At 38.1% G+C, this 22,999-nt stretch overlaps 1 protein-coding gene across 5 annotated transcripts; it reads left to right on the top strand.

The window, feature by feature from the left end:
* The first annotated feature begins 1,932 nt into the window (after positions 1 to 1,932).
* On the top strand, positions 1,933 to 22,821 carry gpcpd1 (glycerophosphocholine phosphodiesterase 1). 5 transcript variants are annotated; one of them, XM_030128450.1, is made up of 20 exons: positions 1,933 to 2,036; positions 3,503 to 3,591; positions 4,916 to 5,006; positions 5,118 to 5,199; positions 6,219 to 6,294; positions 7,449 to 7,490; positions 7,708 to 7,831; positions 8,725 to 8,965; positions 9,062 to 9,224; positions 9,742 to 9,871; positions 10,125 to 10,179; positions 10,269 to 10,361; positions 10,526 to 10,600; positions 10,718 to 10,757; positions 10,909 to 10,967; positions 11,052 to 11,117; positions 11,197 to 11,333; positions 11,493 to 11,628; positions 12,683 to 12,843; positions 21,299 to 22,821. In XM_030128450.1, the coding sequence occupies exons 2-20, from the start codon at positions 3,543 to 3,545 to the stop codon at positions 21,495 to 21,497; spliced, it is 2,019 nt and encodes a 672-aa protein (XP_029984310.1). In that variant the 5' UTR covers positions 1,933 to 2,036; positions 3,503 to 3,542; the 3' UTR covers positions 21,498 to 22,821. The 5 variants fall into 5 exon arrangements, with proteins under 5 accessions (XP_029984310.1, XP_029984309.1, XP_029984308.1 ...); XM_030128449.1 differs by having other exon boundaries at positions 5,115 to 5,199; XM_030128448.1 differs by lacking the exon at positions 1,933 to 2,036 and adding an exon at positions 2,994 to 3,313 and having other exon boundaries at positions 5,115 to 5,199; positions 21,299 to 21,497.
* Positions 22,822 to 22,999: the final 178 nt, after the last annotated feature.

Genomic DNA, 22,999 nt, shown 5'->3' with positions numbered 1-22,999 from the left:
TTTAAGTGTTCTACGGTGGTTTGGAAGGTGGGTGTAGTCCAACTACATAAGGTGCTTGGTTATTTTAAAGTCTCATTGAGTCAGTCCTAGTGTGGTCATGGCTGAGTCAGTCAATCAGTAGACTTAAAATTATTAGATTTGGTGGATTACAAAACAGCACAACACATGTTTAGGGCATCAACAAAATGTCTTTCAGGTAATATTCAAAAATTATTCAAAGACAGAGATTCTCAACATAAATTCGATCTCAGAGGTATTAATAAATTGTGCCAACCAAAGGTAAGAACTACTTTGAAATCAATGCGCATGTCAGTAAGGGGAGTAGTACTGTGGAATGGTTTAGCAAATTAATTAAAAGAGTGTGCAAACATTTTTCAGTTTAAAAGCATGTTTAAAAAACAAATAATGAAGAAGTACTTGGAAGAAATGCAGTGACACTGATGCTCTAAACAGTGTGGGTGCCATTAGGGGGAGTGGGTATGGGGTCAGAGTGTGTCCGGGCCTGTTTATGTTTATGTTCTTGTCTTGTGAGGATGTGATATTGTGATGTTCTGTATTGATCTATAATGTCTTGTATTGTTCCGTTTTGTTCTGTATTGTTCTGTTTTGTTCTATAATGTTCTGTATTGTTTTGTTTTGGTGTAGTGAAATGTTGTGATGGGTTGTGTGTGGTGTGAGGGGTTGGAGTTTTAAAAGCAATGCTTCTTCCATCCCCTTTTCAAACCATGTGTTGTCCAGTCGTCGTCTGTTAAGTGTATAAATGTGGTAGCAGGTTTGAAATAAACATGTGAAATGAATGAAATGAAATGAAAAAAAATGAAATGAGGCCGAGACCGAGACCCCCCCCCCCGACCACTCAGTGATGAGTTGTACAGTCTGATGGCCAGGGGGATGAAAGAGTTCCTGGGCCTTCTGGTGGAGCAGGTCAGAGACAGCAGTCTGGAGCTGAACACACTCCTCTGTGTGGTCACTGTCCTGTGCAGAGGATGCTGGGGGTTGTCCAGGATGGACAGAATCTTCTCCAGGGTCCTTCGCTCTGCTGTTGACACCAAGGAGACTAGCTCTGTGCCCACCACTGAGCCAGCTCTCTTCACCAGTCGAGCAGCATCCCTTTTTTAAAAAAAAAATTATTTATTTATTTATTTACTTATTTTATTTATGGCTGACTGGTGCATGTTGTTGTACAGCAATTCTGAATTAATTAACTAGTGACCACATGGGGGCTGGGTATAGTGTTATTGCAGTAAGAGTCAGGATTACTTTACTTTTTACGTTTGTTACTTTTATTGTTAGTTTTTGGAAGTTTAAAAATGCAATGAACTCTTTCTGTACATACTATATTTGTGTACCGCATGTTAACATTCTCAATAAACATATTTTACATAGAAAAAAGTGCAAAAAAAATCAAGAATGAGATAAAACGTGCAACAAAACAGAAACATTCCACACAAAGATAACCATAAACAAAGCAGAAACTACACAACCAGAGTTATGTTAAAAAAAAAAAAAAATCAACTGGGTGAAAAAAATAATAATCATATATAATTTTGAGGAGATACTATCTTTAGGGTCTTGGGCTGAAACATCTAAGGAACTATTGATATGACACATAATTGACCTTGTGCATCTGTACCCTATGTTTATAAAACTGTCATACCTGAAGGCATAATCAGCTGTTCTGCTTGTTTTACTGCACAATAAAACTGTCAAGACACGTCATCCAGCCTTTGAGTCCTGTCAAACTAAAAGTGAAGTATTTTCATTTTTGTGCCAAATGTCAAATAATTGCGTTGTCACAGTTCGATGGTTGTGCAACTGGGAGCTTTCGAAGAACATGTTTTCACTGTGTGTCTGTGCAGGTTAGTGGAAATGCTGTTTTTTTCCCACGTGCGCGAGTTTTTTTCGGTCAATGGTCAAGGATAGTGTTCATGACGTCACCGACCAAAACATCCTCAGTCCCCTCCTATAACACGGCGGCATAATGCATTAAAACAACTCCAGACGAAGACGAAGAAGTATATCAAATGCAGCTAAAGGTATGTTTGTCTTTGTTGCCGCAGTCATTTCTTCGCCGTACAAAATTACACCCTTTGTTTCGCCTCTGTCGGCTTCATTCTGGTAAAAACACACCGATGCTGCATTCAAAAGCCTCGGAAAACCTACAAAGCGTCATCAAATTAGTTACGCAGGCTGCTGGTTATTATTTTGTCGTTTGTTTGATGTAAACGTAATACAAAAATACAGTGATTTCCTAGTGTTATTTATTAACACATCCACACATAAAATACATACACTCATCAAACCGTATAATATTTGTGCCTTTTCGTTTTGTCCTTGCACAGTTTCTGCCACAGTTAACTTGTCTACATCGAATAACACCACGTCATTGTAAGAAAAAAAAAAGTTGGGGTTTTCTTGTCTGTGTTCACTGTTTTTTAATTGTGAACGTGTACATCCATGACGTCAATGGTGTTTCCGATAGCGTTTGAAAGCGGCCCAGCTGGCAGACCGTGGAACCGGAGCAGGGCGGTTTGAGCCAGCTTCGTCAAGCGCACACAGGAAACACCACAACTAGAAAACGTGATTTTAAAATAAAAGCACCAAATAGTAAATAATCGACTCATGATGGAATATTTTTTATATATATAAAAAAAGGACATGTCGTTAAACATTACATTTAAATTAGTTACATATACAATTAATCTAACTCTATATGATTATATTTATGTAGGTTATGGTTCAGGATTATAGCCAGGGAACCAATGTCAAACGAAAGACACGGTAGTGCATACATTCGGGTTAATTCCTTGGAATATAACCGGAACTTTATTAATATACACTATTTGAAGCTTTTAATGGATTCTTGAAATTTGACTATAGCTTGTGTAAGTTATCTATCTCCCTGAAATCGATAGGCAAAGGTCACGGATCTTTTACTTTGAAAGTGCATAGCGGAAATGCCGTTTATGCCTTTTGTGTCTGTGTTGTCACTGGCGTGGCGTGACTGTTACTTGACTATATATTCATAAACGTGATCCTAGACAGCAGCCGGTCTTTGCTAGCGATATGTGTGTTATGGTTCACTTATCTTAAAGTAGATATTTTGCAGGACTGCGTCGGTGTATTTAGGGAGTTCGGGTAGCTTTGTAAATATTGCTTTACACCAGGAGATATTTTATGCTAGCGACATATTATGAATAGACATGGCTAATGGCAGACCCGTTAGCCAGATTTGTTTTCGTTTTTCATATAACCTGTCTGACTGGTTATTCTACGTCTAACGTCCCAGGATCTAGATACAATCAAGGAAAAGGTATCTTGCTGTTGTTGCACTATGATGTATTATCTTTATTTATCCTGAGCTTCGTCTTCGTGTTGATGATTATTTACCCTACCATCAAGCCGACCAAACGGATACGCAATTTCGGGACATCAACGAGCTATTTTAGCTAGTAAACTGTAAAACTGAATAAACTTAGATCGTTATTGTAATGTTTTTCAGTTTGTTTCTGCCATTCTTCGTGGGTGCCTAAAACAGAATTATGGAGACCGCTCAGGTGACTTTGATTGTCAGAGGAGAAACATCTCCAGGTAAGACTGTCACACTTTACTGTACACTGTATGTGCACACACACACACGACCTTTAATCTAGAATTGAACCAGTCATCTGTGTTTTCTCTTTGATGCAGGATTTTCCCTACCATTATATCACTTACATTCATCAGTTATATCACTTACAACAGACTAATAATGATAATCAGGGGAAACTATGCTGAGAGTTTTCTGTAATCTATGTTTATACTTAGTCATAGATAATCTCTTTACTAACCAACGATATTAACTTCAGGGTATTACACTCCATGAGCATATTTGTTTCATCTATGTCAGGGGTCTCAAACTCATTTTCTTTCAGGGGCCACACTCAGTCCGATTTGATCTCCAGTGGGCCGGACCAATAAAATAATAGCATAATAAGCTATAAATAATGTCAACTCCAAATTTTTGTCTTTGTTTTAATGCAAAAAAACCAAAACATTAAATGATGAAAATACTTACTTTTATAAACTATCCAAACAAAAAAAAAGTGAATCACCTGAAAAAACTGAAATTTCTTAAGAAATGTAAGTGCAGTTTTAACAATATTATGCTTCAGCTTATCATTTATACATGTGCTTTATGGATCAGATCTACAAAGACACTAAACACTTAGTAACAGGCAGAAAATAGTTAAAATTGTGCTTAAATTTCTTTAGATATTTCAGGTTGTTCATATTAGTTCAGATTATTCACATTTTATTGTTACAGGATAGTTTGTGAATGTAAATATTTTCCTAATTTAATGTTATTTTTTGCACTAAAACAAAATCCAAAATTTGAAGTTGTCATTATTTATAGGCATAATGTAATATAATTTTTTTCACATCAAACCAAGAAGAAAATATGGAGTCATTATTTTTTGTAGATTATTATAATATTATTGGTCTGTATGTGGAACCTGAACTAAAATGAGTTCTATAGCCTTGACTGTGGAATTTTTGCACTTTGCAAATTCCTCCCACGGGCCGAATTGGAACCTTTGGCCCCCGGGCCGCATGTTTGAGACCCCTGATCTATGTTCTTGCTATTGACTGTGTAATGTGAAAAACAATTTCTATTTACCTATACAGTATTTATTATTATTAGTTAAATAACATGAACCTGACCTCCCAAAAGAATGGGCAATATCCTATAAATAGTAGCATGACCTTTAAATACTACTGTACGCACTACCTCATATCTACTGTGTTTTACATGTTACTCAATGGTGTAGATTTTTGTTTTTTTGTCACGGTCTTCTGTCAACAAAAAGTTGCAGAGTGTTAACATTGTTGAAAGTGTTTGTAACACCACAGGCCACTATTGGTGATTTTCTAGGTGAGGTGCTTGCAGTTGTTGGGAGTTGCGAAGCCCTGGGAAACTGGAGCCATCAAAAAGCTGTGACTTTACATCCCATGGGTGATGATGGGTAGGTTATTGACATACAGGTTTTTAAATGGGACATCTGCAGATCATATTTTATCTTTAGTGATTTGTTTGCAATAAAACAATCTTGTGTATGCTGATCTCATGTCAGAAGTACCTGGACTGCAACAATAACCGTGCCGAGGGGAGTTTGTACGATGTACCGCTACTTTAAGGGTTTCTTCTTGGAGTCAAAAGTGAGTAGCATCTTTTGTCTGTGAAGTTTAGTAGCTCTACAAATGGCAGAATTTAAGTAGAATTGACAAAGTTGTACTTAAACATCTGGTCACCACATGTGTTATGTAAGTGTATTTAATTTGTTTGTACCTTCTTATCTTCTTTCGCATTTATTTGATTTTAAAAGTGTTGTTTTACATGAATAAGATGATTGGGACACTTCTTTTTGAAGCTCAACAGCAGAAGGAAGAGAAACTGATTCTGGTGCTTGCTTTACAGTTTAAGGATGTCAGGAGAATGAACAGACCAGTAAACAAATATTTGGAAAAGAAAGATACAGACAATCTCAGTTTAAAGAAGTCATAACAGATGCATACATTTCTGTAAAAAACAAACTATAATAGTGTTTTGCAGGTGCAGCTACATTCTCTGGAACTTCTCCAGCTTGAGTCAAGTTGTGTTTTATTTGTTTTAAATGATAAGGGTGGAACATGACGCTTAAAGCCTTTTCTGACTTGACTTCCTTATATTTTTATGCTGTTTGCCTTTGTTTTGCTAACGTTGCAACTTTGAGGGTGATTTTTGGCTTGTGGTTACTTGTTTTTTTTACAGTTTTTTATGCATTTCGAAATTTTCCCATGAACAAAAAAACATAGTAATGATATAAACAAAGCCTGAACCCATTTAAAATAATGGTTTGATAGATGCAGGCTTGAGTCATGCTGGGTACTTTTCAGTTACCTTATGATATATTTTAAAGTGTAGAGCTAAAAAAAAAAAAAATGTTATTGTAGTTAGCGATGCCATTATTACACTAATGTACACAGGCAGCTTTATATTACTTTTTCTTCACTAACAAATCCACTTTTCAGATATCAACCCATGGCGGCTGACTGCCCTAGCTGGGGATTGGTGACTATACCAGCTCTAACTCCTTTCTCACACCCTGGTCTAAAGGCGTCTTTGAGACCAGGCTGAAAAGCAGTAAAATGTATCTGACTTGAAAACCCTAACATTGTACTAAACATTGGAATTGCAGAGTGCAGGTGGTCCCTGTCAAGTGATAGTCAATATGTGGGAGACCCATCTCCACCCCCGCACGATGAGCCCCACAGGTATAGAACAACAACAAAAAAACAGAGTGCACGGTGTGGTTGGGTTTGGAAAAGTGTGTCATATTCAAACCCGCTGTAAAACTCACATTCCCTGCTTAACACTGTAGGTAAAAGTTTCACGTGAGCACTCCTGCACTGTAGGTAGGGATGGGAATTAAAACATGGCTTTAGATGAGTCTATTTTGTGCCTCTGAGGCTAACCTGTGTTTTATCATTGGCTTTTTTTAAAAAATTATTATTAAACTCATAAGTCTTTATTTCAGAAGTCGTTTAGAGGGGGAAAAATTTTTATTTCACATGGAATGTTGATTAAAGTAGTAAGTAGTTTTTTTTCCTAAAAGAAAAAAAATATCTGGATTAACTGAGTGAAATGACAGTGAAATGAATATGTCATAAATTCCCATCCCTAACTGTAGGTAACTTCCTGCTTGTCCCACTTTAAATGGAGGTTAATATTTAAAGAATGGTCAGATCTGACCTCACATCTGTTGATCAGCCCAGGTTTCCATATCTTAACTTGACTGCAGCGTTTTCTTCTGAACCAAATCTACTTGTGACCTCTAGAGTTCCCATCTTAACCTGATTGAATGTCTGTTGGCTGGTTGTGCTTTTATAGAATGTGAGGGATCATCATTTACTGGAATAATCTATAACTCAACAAACAAAGCAATATTCAGTACTGTACTTAAATAGTTAAACCTCCACTGAGTTACTGATTGACAAACTAATACAAAATTATTTTTAAAAGCCACAGCTGTGTCCACACCCTGCCCATGTTCTTTTTCACCCCAGCCTGATACCAAAGCTTTGTTATGTTTTGTTTTATTGTTTTTTTTCTAGCAAATGCTATTAAAACCTTATTTCACTACAATTGGAATTTGTTCCAAATAAATGTTGATGTTTCCCTCCTGTAATATATCTAGTGTATTTGATAAATTTAACCTGTTTAGAGGCAAATCAAAGTCAGAGCAAACCACTTACGGTTTAGATAAGAATTTGCCATCATAACAAAATAAGAACTGATATTTTCTTTTGCAAAATCAACAGCATGTCTCCAAATCTCAATGCTCTGACTTGACTTGTGCTCATTTTTTGTAGAGTGGACACTTGTGCCTGTTTATTAATGCCTGTCTGCTTTTTTTTTTTTTTTACAGCATCTCACCTGAATATCGATGATGGACAGTTTGGAACACACAGTAAGTTGAAGTAAATTACAGCTAATCCTTCCTCTTTAGTCTCTTTTGGGAAGTTGAAAGCCCTTTATAGTTCACTGTTAATTGTTTTGAGGTCATTCATTGTGTCCAAACGCTTATCCCCACCCTCCCTTTGTCAATGTCACAGTTGTCTGCTCAGCATTCACTTTCAAAGTGGGTACAGATTTTCATGAAATGTTTCCCATGTCCTCTTCTATAGATTGTGTGAATTCTGTTGACTCTGGGTGGCTGACGTGCCAGACGGAGATTCGCCTGCGTCTGCACTATTCAAAGATGCCTCCAGTGTCCATCACTAAGAGGAAATTCAAGAAGTCTCGCTTCAGGTAGGGGCTGACGGCAAGGTTGAATCTAACACCGTCAGAGAAAGTTCTACTTGAGAGTGACATGAGACGCATCAGTTGAGCTTCAGTTTGGTACCCTGCATATCAGTTACATAAGTGTAACAGAAAACCTGCATGCAATATTTAAGTACAGTAAGGCAAATTAAGATAGATAGATAGGTAAGCTTTATTACAGACTCATGGTCCAGAGTACGACCTCAGTGACTAAACCTCCCCAGGGCTCTAAGACTGTCACCAAATTCTTATTTTTTTAATTTATTTATTGATTATGAGCATGCATGTTCAGATGTTAGTTTCACTTGTGTAGTTGACTGAATGTGGTGCTGTTAGTACAGTTTAAAACAGGAAATGGCATAAAGGAGCTGCCTGCATCACTGTAAATTGAAAACACTGTCCAACATGCTAAACACACCAATCGATTTACTATACCTGTTACCTTGTTCCGAGAAATTAAGTATGAACAGTGACTAACGCAGTTCTCGTGGTCGTGTTACGACGCAGAGTCTATGCAGTGTAGGAAATTTAGTCCGTCCATTACAGGCAACTCAAAACCTGATACTGGATCAGTGCTGTTTAAGGTTGAAAGTTTAAAGTTCCACAGTGACGGTAAGAAACACAAAACCTGCATGATTCAAAACACTGAGACACTCCTGTCGAGACAGTGAGAGTAATGGCTTAGTGACGCAGAATGAACCAGTCATCAAGGTCAACATTAATGTAACACTAGGGCATGGGTGTTGAGACACATATCACTATTGGAAAAGTTGGTCTACAGACCTTGATGTATTTATTTATTTTTCCAATGGTCTCTAATCAACCTGTAAATGCATGTTGGTTACACGCTTTTCATCGCTGCTTTTCGACTAACTCTCCAGGATCAAGCTGACATTAGAAGGCATTGAGGAGGAGGGAGATGAGGATGAAGATGAGCTGAGTCCTTCATCGTGGCACAAGATGACCACCACACTGGAGATCAGTATGATCAGTCCTGATGGCTATAAGTCACGCCACTCACAGCCCGAATGTGGGTACGCCCTGGAGCCCTCGCAGTGGACCGAGTACAGCATCCACACAATGGATCCAGACAACCTAGAGCTCACCTTTGAGTTCTTTGAGGTAATAAGAAACAACAGCGCAGATTGTTTTACTCTATGTCAACTTTTCCAACTCCGCTGGATCAGGCTTATACTCATCATGTCATTTTGTTTACAGGAGGATATGGGTGAGCATGTGGTCCAGGGGGATATTCATCCGGGACATGTGGGTACAGCTTGCCTCCTTTCATCCACTTTTTTGGAAAGTGGAAAGGACAATGGAGTTGTCACACTTCCCATAATGGGACGAAATTCCAGACCGGCCATAGGCAAAGTCAGAGGTAAGGATTCACAGCTACATTTTATTTAATCTGTTGAACTTGGTATTTAACACTAACCCGTTTCATCAGAATCACATGTTGTTGTGGTCTCTCAGAAACAGTAGTTTTCTACTTTTGTTCTTGTTATCTGGTTGAGATATTAACAGCACATGGACAGGGAAGGATACCAAGGCTTGCTTTAATACCACAGAAGTCTATAAATATGTGATTAAAGGTCACTGTGAATGTGTGAAGTAATTTTTAAACCAAACTACAATCTTTTACCAACCCTAAGCAAAGTGTTTTTTGTAACAAAACCTAATAAGCTACGATATCTGACATGGGAAGTCCCTTCTCTGGTGGCAAAGTTTGGGGATTTTAATCTTTGACAATATAAGTATATATTTTTGTAGCAGTTTTAAGTCTGTATGTGTTGACAGAAGAAAAGACACAAGCTGATAAGCAAGCAGAGTTTCTGATTACTTATCAGTCTGCCTGTAAATATACTGACATGATCACCATGCATGTTCCTTTTTAGTGGATTATCTGGTGATCCGCCCTATCCATGGTCTGCAATGTGACATGAGCTCCTCTTTCACCAAGTACTGGAAGAAAAGAAGTGCTCTGGATGTGGGCCATAGAGGAGCTGGGAGCACACATGCAGCCAAGTGAGCAATTACAGCAGTTTGAACCTGACAATGGCAGCAAAGAAAAGATGCAGCTTTAACAGCATCATTACAAATCGATTCAAGTGTATAATTAATGAATCACTGCATGTCTAATACCATCACATTCACTTATGTGTCTAGAACAAAAATGTGCACTATGTAAGCAATGTGAACAGATATATGATATTGTGTATTGGTAAATCCACCCTCAGTTAGTTCTTTGTCAACGTTTTTTTAAATGTATTTGTTACAGGCACCACAGAATCAGAGAGAACACAATAGCCTCATTCAAAAGTGCTGCCAAGCATGTAAGTTAACCTTGTGATTAATGCATGAAGGAGTATTATCTTTAACATTGCAGTAAGTGAAACATTCTGATTCTTCTCTGTTCATTTAGGGTGCTCCTTTTGTCGAGTTTGACGTTCACCTCTCCAAGGATGCTGTTCCCATTGTGTACCATGATCTGACTTGCTGCATTTCTACTAAAAAGGTAACTATACCTACTGTACTTGAAATGGCAGATTGTTAACTGAAGAGTAAAAGTTATTTCCTGGTGCTACTGTGTGAATGTTAATATTTCTTTAAAATGTTTATTCTATGAAGACTTCATTCCCTTATGGAGGTAGGTTAGTTTTAAACTCTTTGTCTTGACAGAAAAACGACAAAACTCTGGAGTTAATCGAGGTGCCAGTCAAAGACCTGACATTTGATCAGCTGCAGCTTTTGAAGGTAATTTCTAACCTTTTTATCTCGCAAACCTTTTCATTCGCATTCATCTGTAATATATATTTGACTTTAAAACAAACAGAACAAACCTTAGATTTGTTGATTTTCCTTGTTGCACAGCTGGCTCATGTCACTGAAATGAAAGAAAATGATGAAAAAGGTATGCACTTCTCTGAGCAGACTGTGATTAAGAGACTGTCGTGAACTCAGTTTGATCCTGAATTGATGCATTAACTTTGATTAAATCAGAGCAAAATGTTTGATCGGGTCATTAGATCATTTGTGTTTTGTTTTGTTTTTTTCTTTTGTAGATTTACTGGATGACGATGATGAAATCGATGAACATCAGCCATTCCCTTCACTCTCGCAGGTGAATAGTTTAGTCATCATAGGTGTTAATTATCTCATATACTTCTCTTTCTTACCCACTTATAATATTGTCTCCTCTTTATAGATTTTCCAAGCTATTCCTGAGTATGTGGGGTTCAACATTGAGCTGAAATGGATCAGTCAAATGAAGGTTTGTGTAAAAAAGAAACTGGAATAATAGTCTGTTTTCGTGTTTTTATATGTTATTGACTAATGCCTTGTATTTGCAGGACGGGTCATGGGACGGCAACCTGTCATCTTACTTCAACATGAACTCTTTCCTCGACATCATCCTGTCTTGTGTTCTGCAAAACGGCGGAAAAAGACGGATTGTCTTTTCCTGCTTTGACCCAGATATCTGCACCATGTAAGTAATGATTGTAAATTTCTTCTGTTTCAAGGTGGGGTTCTTGCCTAGTGTGGAAGTAATTCGTCCTTTCTGCCCATGTTTTACTGAAAGTGTCCCCAGGATTTAATTCTAAATAAGTGCTCTGCAAGGAGTTCATGATATCTGTTTGTCCCTCAGGGTGCGTCACAAGCAGAACAAGTACCCGATCCTCTTCCTGACTCAGGGAATCTCTGAAAAATATCCAGAGCTGATGGATATCCGCTGCCAGACCACAAAGATTGCTGTGAGCTTTGCCCAGAGTGAGAATATTCTGGTGAGTTGTAGTTGAATAAAGTCTAATATTTGAAACATTGCACCCACAATCCTGTATTTGACCATTTCTTTAGTAACCTAAGTTACATCTACATAAGATAAGATAAAATATGACTTTATTGATCCCACCGTGGGGAAGCCGCATTGTTTACAGCAGCAAAAATACAGAAAACAAAGTGCAGAAGATAGGCAGAACATTCTAGTGTAAAAACAGAAAATACATGATGTACTACAATTAGAAATGTAACAATTATAGATTTTGATGCTACAATTTTTGTCAGGGAAATAATCGCAGTTTCATGATTACTATGATTATTTTGTGGGGGTTTATATGTGGGGGTGCAGTCCATGTTGCACGTACCTCACAATAGGTACATGCAGATGTGAAAGTGAAGCTGTGTAACAGTTCACTTATTTTTTCCAAAGCAACCTGCTACAACACACTTTAGGGCCACGGATGGATTAACCATCAGCAAGAAATAAGCAAAAGACAAAATAAGTCTGCGTTTGGCTTTATATCAGCCTTTTCATCTCCACATCTGAAGCCAGCATGCATCCCCCACGCTTGAGCACATTAACGACAAAAAAAAAACCCCAAAATAACACAAATAAACCACATTTATGGAAATGAAAGTGAGCTCATATCAAAAATATGTTTACAGTCAAGACAGTTCAGAAATATGTCCGCAAATTGGTGTGTCTTTTGTTCCGCTCTTAATCTACTGTACTTTATGAGATGGTTTTTGGCAGATTAATTAACTGTGATGTTTAAAATCATGATTAATCGAGACACCATGACATCGTTACAACCCTAACTACAATAGGAAATATATGTATCTGCAATTTTTTCTGTACATACATACATACTACGTGGGTGCAAGTCTAAAAATGTCATATTTGAGCTAAACTGCACAGGATGACGCTCTGCAATTTGTTATTCTTTTTGATGCTTTTATTACAGATTGTTGATATAATGGACATCTGCTGGTGTTTCAGTTGTTATTGATTAAGACTTTATTTCCTCATTTGTTGGATCATTGCTGCTGCATCTGTAGGGAATTAGTGCACACACTGAAGAACTGCTGAAGCACCTTAACTACATCGGGGAGGCCCAGTCTAAAGGCCTGGTGGTGTTCAGCTGGGGCGATGACAACAACGACCATGAAAACAGAAGGAAACTGAGAGAACAGGGAATCGATGGGCTCATCTATGACAGGTAGGATAAAGCTCAACATTTGTGCCTGTGGTTGACATATCAGACTGATCACCATAGACTTTAAACACAGCTGTCAATGTAGTTTAGAAAATCAAGTGAATGTTTTGTGAAAGCAGCTGTTTTGAAAACCATAGTCAAATGCAGAGTACATTTGTTGAAAATTTGCTATTTAATCAGCAACTAAGTAGTAGCTTTACTTATATCCATCTTACAGCAAAACATGTAAAGAATCTGTTAGAAGGTGTTTTAAGGTGCACACCACTCCAGTAGAGAAAAGTTTTACAATAGGCATGTAACACATGGCTCCTAAAGCTCATACCATAGCAACAAATTAGTTTTACTTCCGTGTCACTCAGTTTCTTGAAAACAAGATGAAAGGTTCAGTGGAAGGAAGTTGACTTCCCCAGGGAGACTGTAGAAACTTTCAACCTCAGGAAACATAGGAGCAACAACAACCTGAGCTCATTGTTTGTCTTCTTCTCTTTTCTAATGAACAATGGCTTCATCTCATGACAGAGTGAAATGAAGTAAATAAGGTCTCAATCCCAGTGTTTTTTGGTGTTTTCAAAGTGACTCCCGACATTTTGATTATTAAATTCAAGCGTCACATGATAAAGTCAAATGTCATGTAAACCACTTCACTCAGAACAACATGGTATCCAGGCAGCAATGTAAACATAACACAATGAGAACAGCTCCACCTCTTCCATGGCTAATAATCCACTCCTTTTCTCATTCCACAATATAACTAAACACAAATTAGGCCTTATGACTGCTCAGATTAATTACTTTTGTTTTGTTTTTTATGTAACTGACTGTTACCAGTGTAGTTTGAATTTTGCCTGAGGCTCTCCCGTGTTACAAAAAGTGAAAAGCAATTTCTTTCCTCTACCTCTTTTCATATATTATGCATTTCCATTAAGTTTTGTGAAAACTGGTGCTGCAGTTTTTGTGTAATTTTGTCAGACAAGTGGGACTGAACATATAACCTCCCTGTTGGAGGCAATGAAGTGTTTTCAAAGAGAGTATGCAATACCGTCAATGCACATTCTTTAGGTCTTAAAGGTAAGTATTAATGTTGGGTGTGTGTAAAGTCTTTCTTAGTGGTGACAAGTGGGTGTGGAGTGACAGTAGGCAGGGTTGGTTAGATAGAATACACCTTTAGAATAGGTAGGAATTTGCTAGATCATTTCCACCACAGGAGCTAAGCTACCTGTTGTGTATTTGCACTATGTACGATTTCATCATCTCATAAATCAGTATCCTAGTATAGGAGAGTATGGTTACGTTAAACTATTGAGGCTGTGTTTTGTAATTTAGGGGTAAGGGTGATGGTAGCTGGTCAGTAGATATATAAGTGTGAAGATGTAGTCATGGTGATATTCTCTGGCGCCTCAGAGGAAGATGGCATTTAGGATAAAGTCTTGGGAATCCTCTCCATTAAGTTATTTGAGGTACCTCTTGGTCACTGTTCTTCATTTATGACCTTTTTTGTTTTGTGTTCAGGGCCAGCTTAAATTCTTTCTGAGGTGAGTTGTGCACTGGTCAGTAGTGGTGTAACGGTATAGACAATTTTTGGTTCGGTACATTTTTGGTACGGGGGTCTTCGGTCCAATGTGTTTTTGGTACAGTGAAGGAGACCGGGGGGGGGGGGGGGGGTGGGGGTGCTCAGTAACTACCTGTGGGACACAGGACATTTCTACAAAATATTGTTCAGTCATTTGTGCGTTAATAGGTACCCCACGTTATGTAGTTTTGTATTTTTGAATGTTCGATGTTAGTTTATGGTAAACGCTGTAATTTACTGAGTGTTTTTGAACGCCTCACGGTATCCCCTGAGGTGCTGTGAATGTGACCTCACAGTAACACTGCAGCAGAGGCACAGTGAAGGAGAAGAGGAGCAGGGTCACTTGATTTTGCCAAGTTGAGTTAAAAAATAAAAACGTTTTTGCTATAAAGGAGCCCGTGGACTCTTTTGTGCCACAAAGCTGCAACATACTGAAAACCGATAAGTGAAACTTAACATGCTTCGAAATTCCGACCCAGCTTCCGTGCCTCTGTTATACTCTCTGTTGCCATGTTTTGGTCTTTTTTGCAGCGGTGCTGAGAATTCACCGCTGATGAATGTATATAGAGGAAACCTTGCACATGGGTTCTGCTTGTGTCCGTCCTGCTTTTCCGAGTGTTTGCGTTCTTCACACAGGCTATATGTATTTGTTCGGTACACCTCCATATTGTATCGAAGGCCCCGAACCGAAACGCTTTGATACAAACAAGTGCACCATTACACCTCTACTGGTCAAGTTTATTCAGTAACTAGACTTGCTTCCCTTTGTCAGAGTCACTCATAGCTGGGCTTTGTGAGGTGTTCAGGGTCTCTGACAGCTTCTAGCTTCTCTTTTACAACTTTGATGCATTATTAACTGAACGGTGGCTCTACTGGTGTCCTTTCACCTCGGAGCTTGCCTGCTGGCTGTTTGCTTCTGTTACTCGATATGCCTCAAAATGTTTCTTGCCCGTTTGTCAGCATAAAGCATAATCCTCTCAGGGCTTCACCTTATTCATCTGCTTTGAGGCCATAAAGAAGAGCAGCGAGGACACGAGTGGCAGCAATGAAACAAGTGACAAGAGAAAAAACCAATCTCTTTGTGCTTGGTACAATTGTACACGTAGAGAGGATGGAACAGGTGGTTCTTCCTGTTCTTGTTCTTTTCTTACTGTTAGAGCCTATGTCTGCAACAAAACATGACTTTGGGGCTCACCAAGGCTGCATTAAGAGAGTGTGGGAAAGGTTTTGGAGTGGACACTGGGGAACTCTTTGGAGTATTCTGGAACCGCTTGTTTACAAACTCCTGGCTCTAGACATGGTTGAGTTTAATCTGAATGTAGGCATCCGGTTCACAGTGGTCTCACCACCTTTTGTTTCGAGTCGTGTAGACTTTCACAAACCTGGTGAAGTTGTTTATCACCACCACAATGTCCTTTTGTCCACTCTAATTAACCTCTAGGTGCTGAAAATCATTGTACCTGAGTTTTAGGAGCTTGTTTGACATAACAATTCCATCAGCATGGTTCATGGGAGACTGTTTTTTCTGCTTAATGCGAGAGCTCTTTGTGGTGGTGTACACCCATCTTCAGTCTCTCTTCTCATGAAAAAACAGTTTGATAGGTTCCCTTTCTAGATATTTCCCATGTTGTTATGTACGTGTTTTCTTCCTAAATATGGTACGTACTGCCTCCTCTGAAAGCTCCTCTGAAGGCATCAATGGGTATGAGGTTTCACCATCGATGCTGGCTTTGCTTGGCTGATATCTGATGTCACATTAAAACTCAGTAAGCTGTTCCACTGACTCCTGGGCTACAGTTACATCTCAGCACCCATCATTCATGGTTCTGGTATCAGTGGATCTGCTCACCTGATGAATGTGAACCACACAGATCATGGACGAGTCCACTTTATAATGTGTTCCAGGACTAATATTTAAAGGAAAGAAGACATGATCCATGAATTTGTTGTCTTAGTTTTCTTAAGAGAGGACAGTCTCACTTTAAGAAACCTGGACACATCATCTCCTGACCTCATTGTTTCTGCTCTTTTCTTTCTTAATGAACAGTGGTTTCATTTGAATCTTAATATAGAAATGGTTTTCTCACTACAAAAGGCAAAAACAAAATAAAACATGTCACAAACCTTAATAACCTTATTATACCTGAAAAGTTCTAGTGGCATGTAAAATATTTCACTGTCATTTGAAATAATAATCATCACGATAATGTTAATGAATCAAAACTAAACACAGAAGCGATCGCACATTTTGAGTATACCACGTATTTGGACAATTTTCTTTTCTGCCCAAGCTTTGCCTGTAAAGCTGTTACATCTGACTACCACCAGTACTGGGGGCAGTACCCTAGGCTTGCGCTAGCCTATCACCACATCACCACTGGCGATGCATTTTCCTGGTTGGCAAAGTTGTTTTCAACCCGTGCAGCCACAGTGGTGAAGGTATTTTTTAGTAAAATCAACCAACTTCCATCTTGTGACAACTTGGTTAAGCTGCCCCAAGCATACACACGCACACCCCCGAAGCATATCTGATAGCTGCCGTATCCACCCCGGAAATCGTCGCCACGTCATCGTCACCTGATTTGCCCGCAGTTGGCGGCAGTTTTTAAATACCCCCCACATCCGCATTCCACGGTTGGACGAAGTTGGCACGGCACAAGAGTGTAGGAAGTGTCGGCGCCACCGCTCATAGACAAGACACAGTACGGCAGTTTAACCCCGTTACAACGTCCATTTCACTAGCTCACTTGCCCATACCGCATTCATCTCTGTTCTATTCTCCCGCTGGTTCATCCCATCCACTCATTCATCTGCGTCAGAAGCTGGTCATCTCATCATACCAGTACTCCAGCAGCCAATACCCAGACTGGATTTCATACTGACTGAACTGGACTGACTGACTGACCGATGGGCTGACTGACAGAGAAGTGAAAACGGGGTGTGAGTAAAATCTTTTTTTTTTTTTTGTTTTCTCTAAAGCCCTGAATTTGAACTGTGCACTTGTTTTTTTATTATATTTAGTGGATGAACTGAATCATTTTTTTAATACTGAGAAACTGTGGGAAACCCGGAGTGGATTTTTTGTTAAAACAAACTGAACTGTTTTTTTTCTTTTTCTTCTAAAAAACTGAACCAAAGCCTAAAGTGGAGATTTTGTATTTGATTTTGTTTGGTTGGTGGATTTTTTTGAGTTTGGACTTGGCTGGGGGGGGTGGGGGGGTGGGGGGGGCAACTCTGTGTTTGAATTTGTGTGTTTTTTTGCAATCATTGTTTAATACATGATTTTGAATTTGAAATGGTTTAAATGTGCGATTTCTTTTTCTTTCAGTTAATGTGTAGGGCATTTGTTTAATTTAGACTGACATCCTTTGTGTGGTTTGAGATACGACAAATATACAAAAGACTGAACTAAAACGACTGATGTAACATCTTAAATTTCAGACTAATGACAACCTATGGATCTGTCCATTGTCAAATAGTTGAAAAGAAGTCAATTATCTGAGATATTTAAATTTAAATTAGTAATTAGTCTATGTACATTCTAGTCTGGGCAGGAATACTTTCTAGCCTAAATAAAATAATTGCAAGAGTCCATATCTGTCCATATTTAATTAGCAGATGACTTTAAGATAAATTATGTCTCACTGGTAAATTTATTTTATATTGAATCTCATATTGAATCTCATGAACATCAGTGGTCAGAATAATTGTATTTATAAGTCTATCATTTATTGTTTTGTTATACATTAGATTAGTAATAAAAATAGTTTAGATGAAAATGTTGGCTTAAGTTAATTTTTCATGATTTTTTTTTTTTGTATGAAACTTAAGCCAGATTGAACATATTTTTAAGCTCAAAATGCACCAGAATGCAGGAAAAAGACTTCATTTTTCCCAAAATTTCCTGGGGGAGCTATGCTCGTCGCCACAGGGCGCATGCAGGGACCCAGACTGGACCCAGACTGTCTGTGGCTTTTTGTGGCTACACTCATTTCTACTAATGTAGCCACAGTGGCTGTATCTTTCATTTTCCTAGCGCAAGCACAGCAGTACCTATTGCATCAGTATTGCCATGGTAATGCTACGTGACACTTATAGCTATATACATATACTGTACATCCACGTAAACAGCAGAACGTCAGCTGAAAGTGCAAAAAAAAAAAAAAAAAAAAAAACAATTGTCGAACAACAAAACTAAATTTAAACAAGCACTCAAATGGGCAATATTTTTTAAAAAAAGCTAACAGCCTGAGACCAGCGTATGTCAGGAAAAATTTGATAAAGCAAAATCAATACGACAAACTTTAAATTGCTAAGCTAACACTAAGCAAATCCAACAGTACATGTATCAGTCCTCCACTGTTAAAACTCACTGAACGAGCCAAAGACGTGCAAAAATAATGGTCGCATTTATGAAGCGATGATTACGAATTTGGTCTTGCCCTTGCAGTTTTCTGATAGTAACTTGGTTTTAAATGAACAAAGCTTCTTGTATCAGTCAATCCATTGTTTTGTGTTACATTGAAATGATGCCGACTGTTAACAAATGGCCCAAGGTGTAACCAACGGCTCAATAATTAGGCTGTGTGCCATGCCATACACAGTTAGTGTTATTGTTTGGTCACGCAAGAGACAAATTCAGTTAAAACTCATAATGATTCAAATTAATAACATAAAAGCCCATGCCATGCACACCCACGCATGAATCAGCATGTTTCAGGTTTACAGCGTTATGTAACCATTGGCAAATCTGTTAATCACTTGGCATCTCCCAAGGCTGCTGATGAAAATCTGTCGATTATTCATTGACACTGGAAGGTGATTCTGTTACATAAAGGCTCCTCACAGACAGAGTTTCCTTTCGTTTGTGTCTTGAGGTCAGAGCGACACAGCGTGACCAGCAGGACCTGTTGGTTTAGCTGTTTCACTTCTATGTTCCGCTTACTCCATGACATTCGCTTCTACATTTGTGTCTATGTCCGCTCCAGACTGTTCGACCCCTGCAGAAAACAGACCAAACTTCATGCCTTACATTCTCCCTGCACTTCCTCCTGCACATTCCACATGTAACATCATCCATTGTCTCAGTTTATTCTTGGAAATCTCAAAGCTGTTGTTTTAACTGTACCTCTTTCTTACAGAATTTGTGAATGCTTGGTGCCATATTTTGACTCAAGTTCTCCAGATTCCCGTAATGTCTCTCTGGTTGCTGACTGTGTTTCTTGTTTACTCACTTTTTACACCCTTTGGCTGTTTTTGAATTTTTCGGTTCGACTTTTAATTATTGCCTGGAAGCCTAAATACTAAACAATATGCATCAGGAACCAAACTGTTCTTGATAATGATGCACGACGGTTGACTTCTCATGAATAGCAACTCAACAAATAAATACTTGGATCTTTCCACTAGTAAAATTGGTCCTGTGGTAATAATTTAATTAGTTTTTATCTCGGTGAATAATAGTACGACTTTACCACTTAATGCTTTGATTGGTCAACTGCCCTGGCTATCATTTTTTAGGCCTGTATCCCAAGATGAAAGCGCCAACCTCCCCTTTATCCTGCCTGTATGTTTTGGCTGTGTTGTTAAATACACCATTATCATCTGCTTGGAATGCATATTGGACGTTTTTTTTTTTTTTTATACAAATAGGCACAAATAGTGAATGGCTTGCATGCAACTGTATTATTTGATATACTGGCCTGTTCATCAACCAAAATATGAATTTTCTTTGCAATTCTTAACAAATACATTAGATTTAAATAGCTTAAAATTGATATCTACTTCTGTCTTGTCGTGTGAAACCATTATACCAAACAAACATACTCAATGTGTGTGACGCTTGAAAACTAATTTCATGATATAAAATGGATGAAAACAAACAACACTTGGATGCAGTAGATGAATATGTTTACCCTCAAAGCTTTCATTTCTCAGCAGCACTAGAATCAGATTCCACAGAACTATGGTATCTGTTGGTATTTGCATCTGTTGAGTTCTTGGACGGGGCATTGCACGGGTTGGCTTAACGGTGACATTTGGCGTTTGTGTCATGTGACACCATAGTTCAGCATAAGCTTTCATAATGAGATTAAGCAATGTTTAACGCCCAAGTAGCCTTGTTCAACGTCCAGTCCTCTTTCATGACAGGCCACTTGGTGCTTCTTAAGCACTGCTCACATTTCATGTAATAAATGATGCCCAGTGCAATCACCACTTCAGCCAGATTTCAAGTATTGTTATTTTTGCATCTTGTCAATGTTTTTTTAAGAAGTGTGATGTTGCAGATGTGTTAAAATTTTGACCAAACATTTTAGCTGTGATTTTGTAGGTCAAAACTACCATTGAACCTGAGTTATAGTTTTAAATGATACACTGCAAAAATCTAAATCTTACCAAGTGTCTTTTTCTCATTTCTAGTCAAAGTATCTCATCACTTAAAATAAGACATAATCACCTAAAGAGTAACTTTTCAGTGAGATATAAGAACTTATTTTTAGACAATAGATCTTGAAAATCCTATTTCAAGAAATGTTACAAGGTAATTTCCGCTTGTTCCATTGGCAGATTTTTTGCTTGAATTAAGCAAAAAAAAATTGAATTAAGCAAAAAAAAAAAAAATCTGCCAGTGGAACAAGTGAAAATTGTCTTGGAAAGATTTCTTGAAATAATATTTTCAAGATCTGTTGTCTAAAAATAAGTTCTTATATCTCACTGAAAAGTTACTCTTTCGGCGATGATGTCTCATTTTAAGTGCGATGAGATATTTTGACTAGAAATGAGAAAAATACACTTGGTAAGATTTAGACTTTTGCAGTGTAGATATTTCTGATGCACCAGTATATAGTATCTGACTGATCTAACTATAAATTGTCTCTGTCTTTTTAGAATCTGTGAGGATCAAGGAGAGCAGCCAAACATCTTCCAAGTAGAGGAGCAACACTCCCTGCAGGAGGTTATTACAGAGGAGACACTGAAGAGCTCCACCTGTTCGTGTTACTCCATCCCCTGCTCTTTGGCCGTCTGCAGTGCCTCCAAGGGCCGTGCTGGAAGCGCCGAGTCTGACTCAGGTCTCAGCTCCTCATGAATCTCTGAAGCTTTACCTTTTAAATGGACTTCAATGCACACGGACACTCAAGAGGACCACGGTTGGAATCAAATCAAATCACGTACTTCAAAAATCAGTGTAAAACTTTGACGTGTATGATGTACACTCCACACTTCTTCACAGATATTTACCGTCGTACTTCCTTCACATAAATGTAAGCCAAAACCTCATTACAGCAGCCATGCGTGATGTCTGTTTTTTTTTTTTTTTCCTTGGGCCAATTTACAGATCAGGGTAGTCTCTTCAATGGCCCACATGATTATGGAACATTGTCAGGCTGGGATCTGCTTTTTTGGTTATTTATTTAGCCAATGTGCTACAGGTGTTCATTGTCAAAGTGCTAAAAATGTAATGCATATGTACTTCAGGTGCAAACCGTTCACAGGATTACAATTTTATGTCATGAAATCAGTTGAAACTGTTTTTTTTTTTTTTTTTTTGTGCGTTTAGCCATCATGTTAGCCAATAAATGTTTCATGTAGAAGCAAGTAATAGTTCTAGTAGTAGTACCAAGGGTAGTACTGAATCACACCAAAACACATCCTTCACATGTATTCATAGGAAGATATGCATTGGATGACGATGCAGGTTGCCATGAATGAATTGGTATTAATTATAGTAATTACAGAAGCCTACATTGAATAAGGCTCTTAATGATACATCTCTTCCTGGATTAATAATGGAAAATATTCAGTACCTTTCGAGTCCTACTTTCCTCCAAAGTAGGATCCCTGGCTATCACATGCTATAACGTTATACTGCATTCTTCATGTACTGTCGCTTCTCATTATCTACCTTTAAATAAAATGCTGACGAATGTTTTATTGATATTTTGTAGTGCACATACCACAGCCTTAAAGAGGGATGATATGTCTGTACTGGGTTTTTTTCTGTCTGTTATTTATTACCTCAGTCATCACTTATTACATCAGACTTAAAGTTCTGTTTACAGGCTAGAGTGCACAAACACTTTTCTCATCACACTGTTGTTTTATTGCATGACAGGAAATACATTCGTGGAAGTTACACTTGAAATAATCCATCATTTTAGTATAAAAATGAATAAATGTATATTGCAATCAATAGAAAAACAAGCTCATGTATATTGTGCTGCTTATGTCATAGCTTCATTACACAATCTCTGCTGCAAAGATACAGAATCTAATGATTGAGTGTTGCATGCTCTGTATATCTGTACAAATAACCCTGGGGAATGAATGAATCCGCTGTGTAATATTAATTGCCATTTCAGGACAGCAGAGTGTAAATGATGATGTAAATAAAATGGAAAAGTATTTGCTTATTTTGTCTTTTTTTGTTTTTGTGCAGCTTGAACTTTTTTTTCTTCTAAATCTAGTGACTCATAATGTAAACAACCTATATCCAAAGAAATTTCAAGAGTAAAAGTGATTATGACTTTATCACTAGTATCAACATAAATACTCTAGATCACAGGTCTCAAACACGCGGCCCGGGGGCCA

This window comes from Sphaeramia orbicularis, chromosome 24 (genome assembly GCF_902148855.1).
Source record: "Sphaeramia orbicularis chromosome 24, fSphaOr1.1, whole genome shotgun sequence".
NCBI lineage: Eukaryota > Metazoa > Chordata > Actinopteri > Kurtiformes > Apogonidae > Sphaeramia > Sphaeramia orbicularis.
This window is presented reverse-complemented; position numbering and strand designations above follow the sequence as displayed.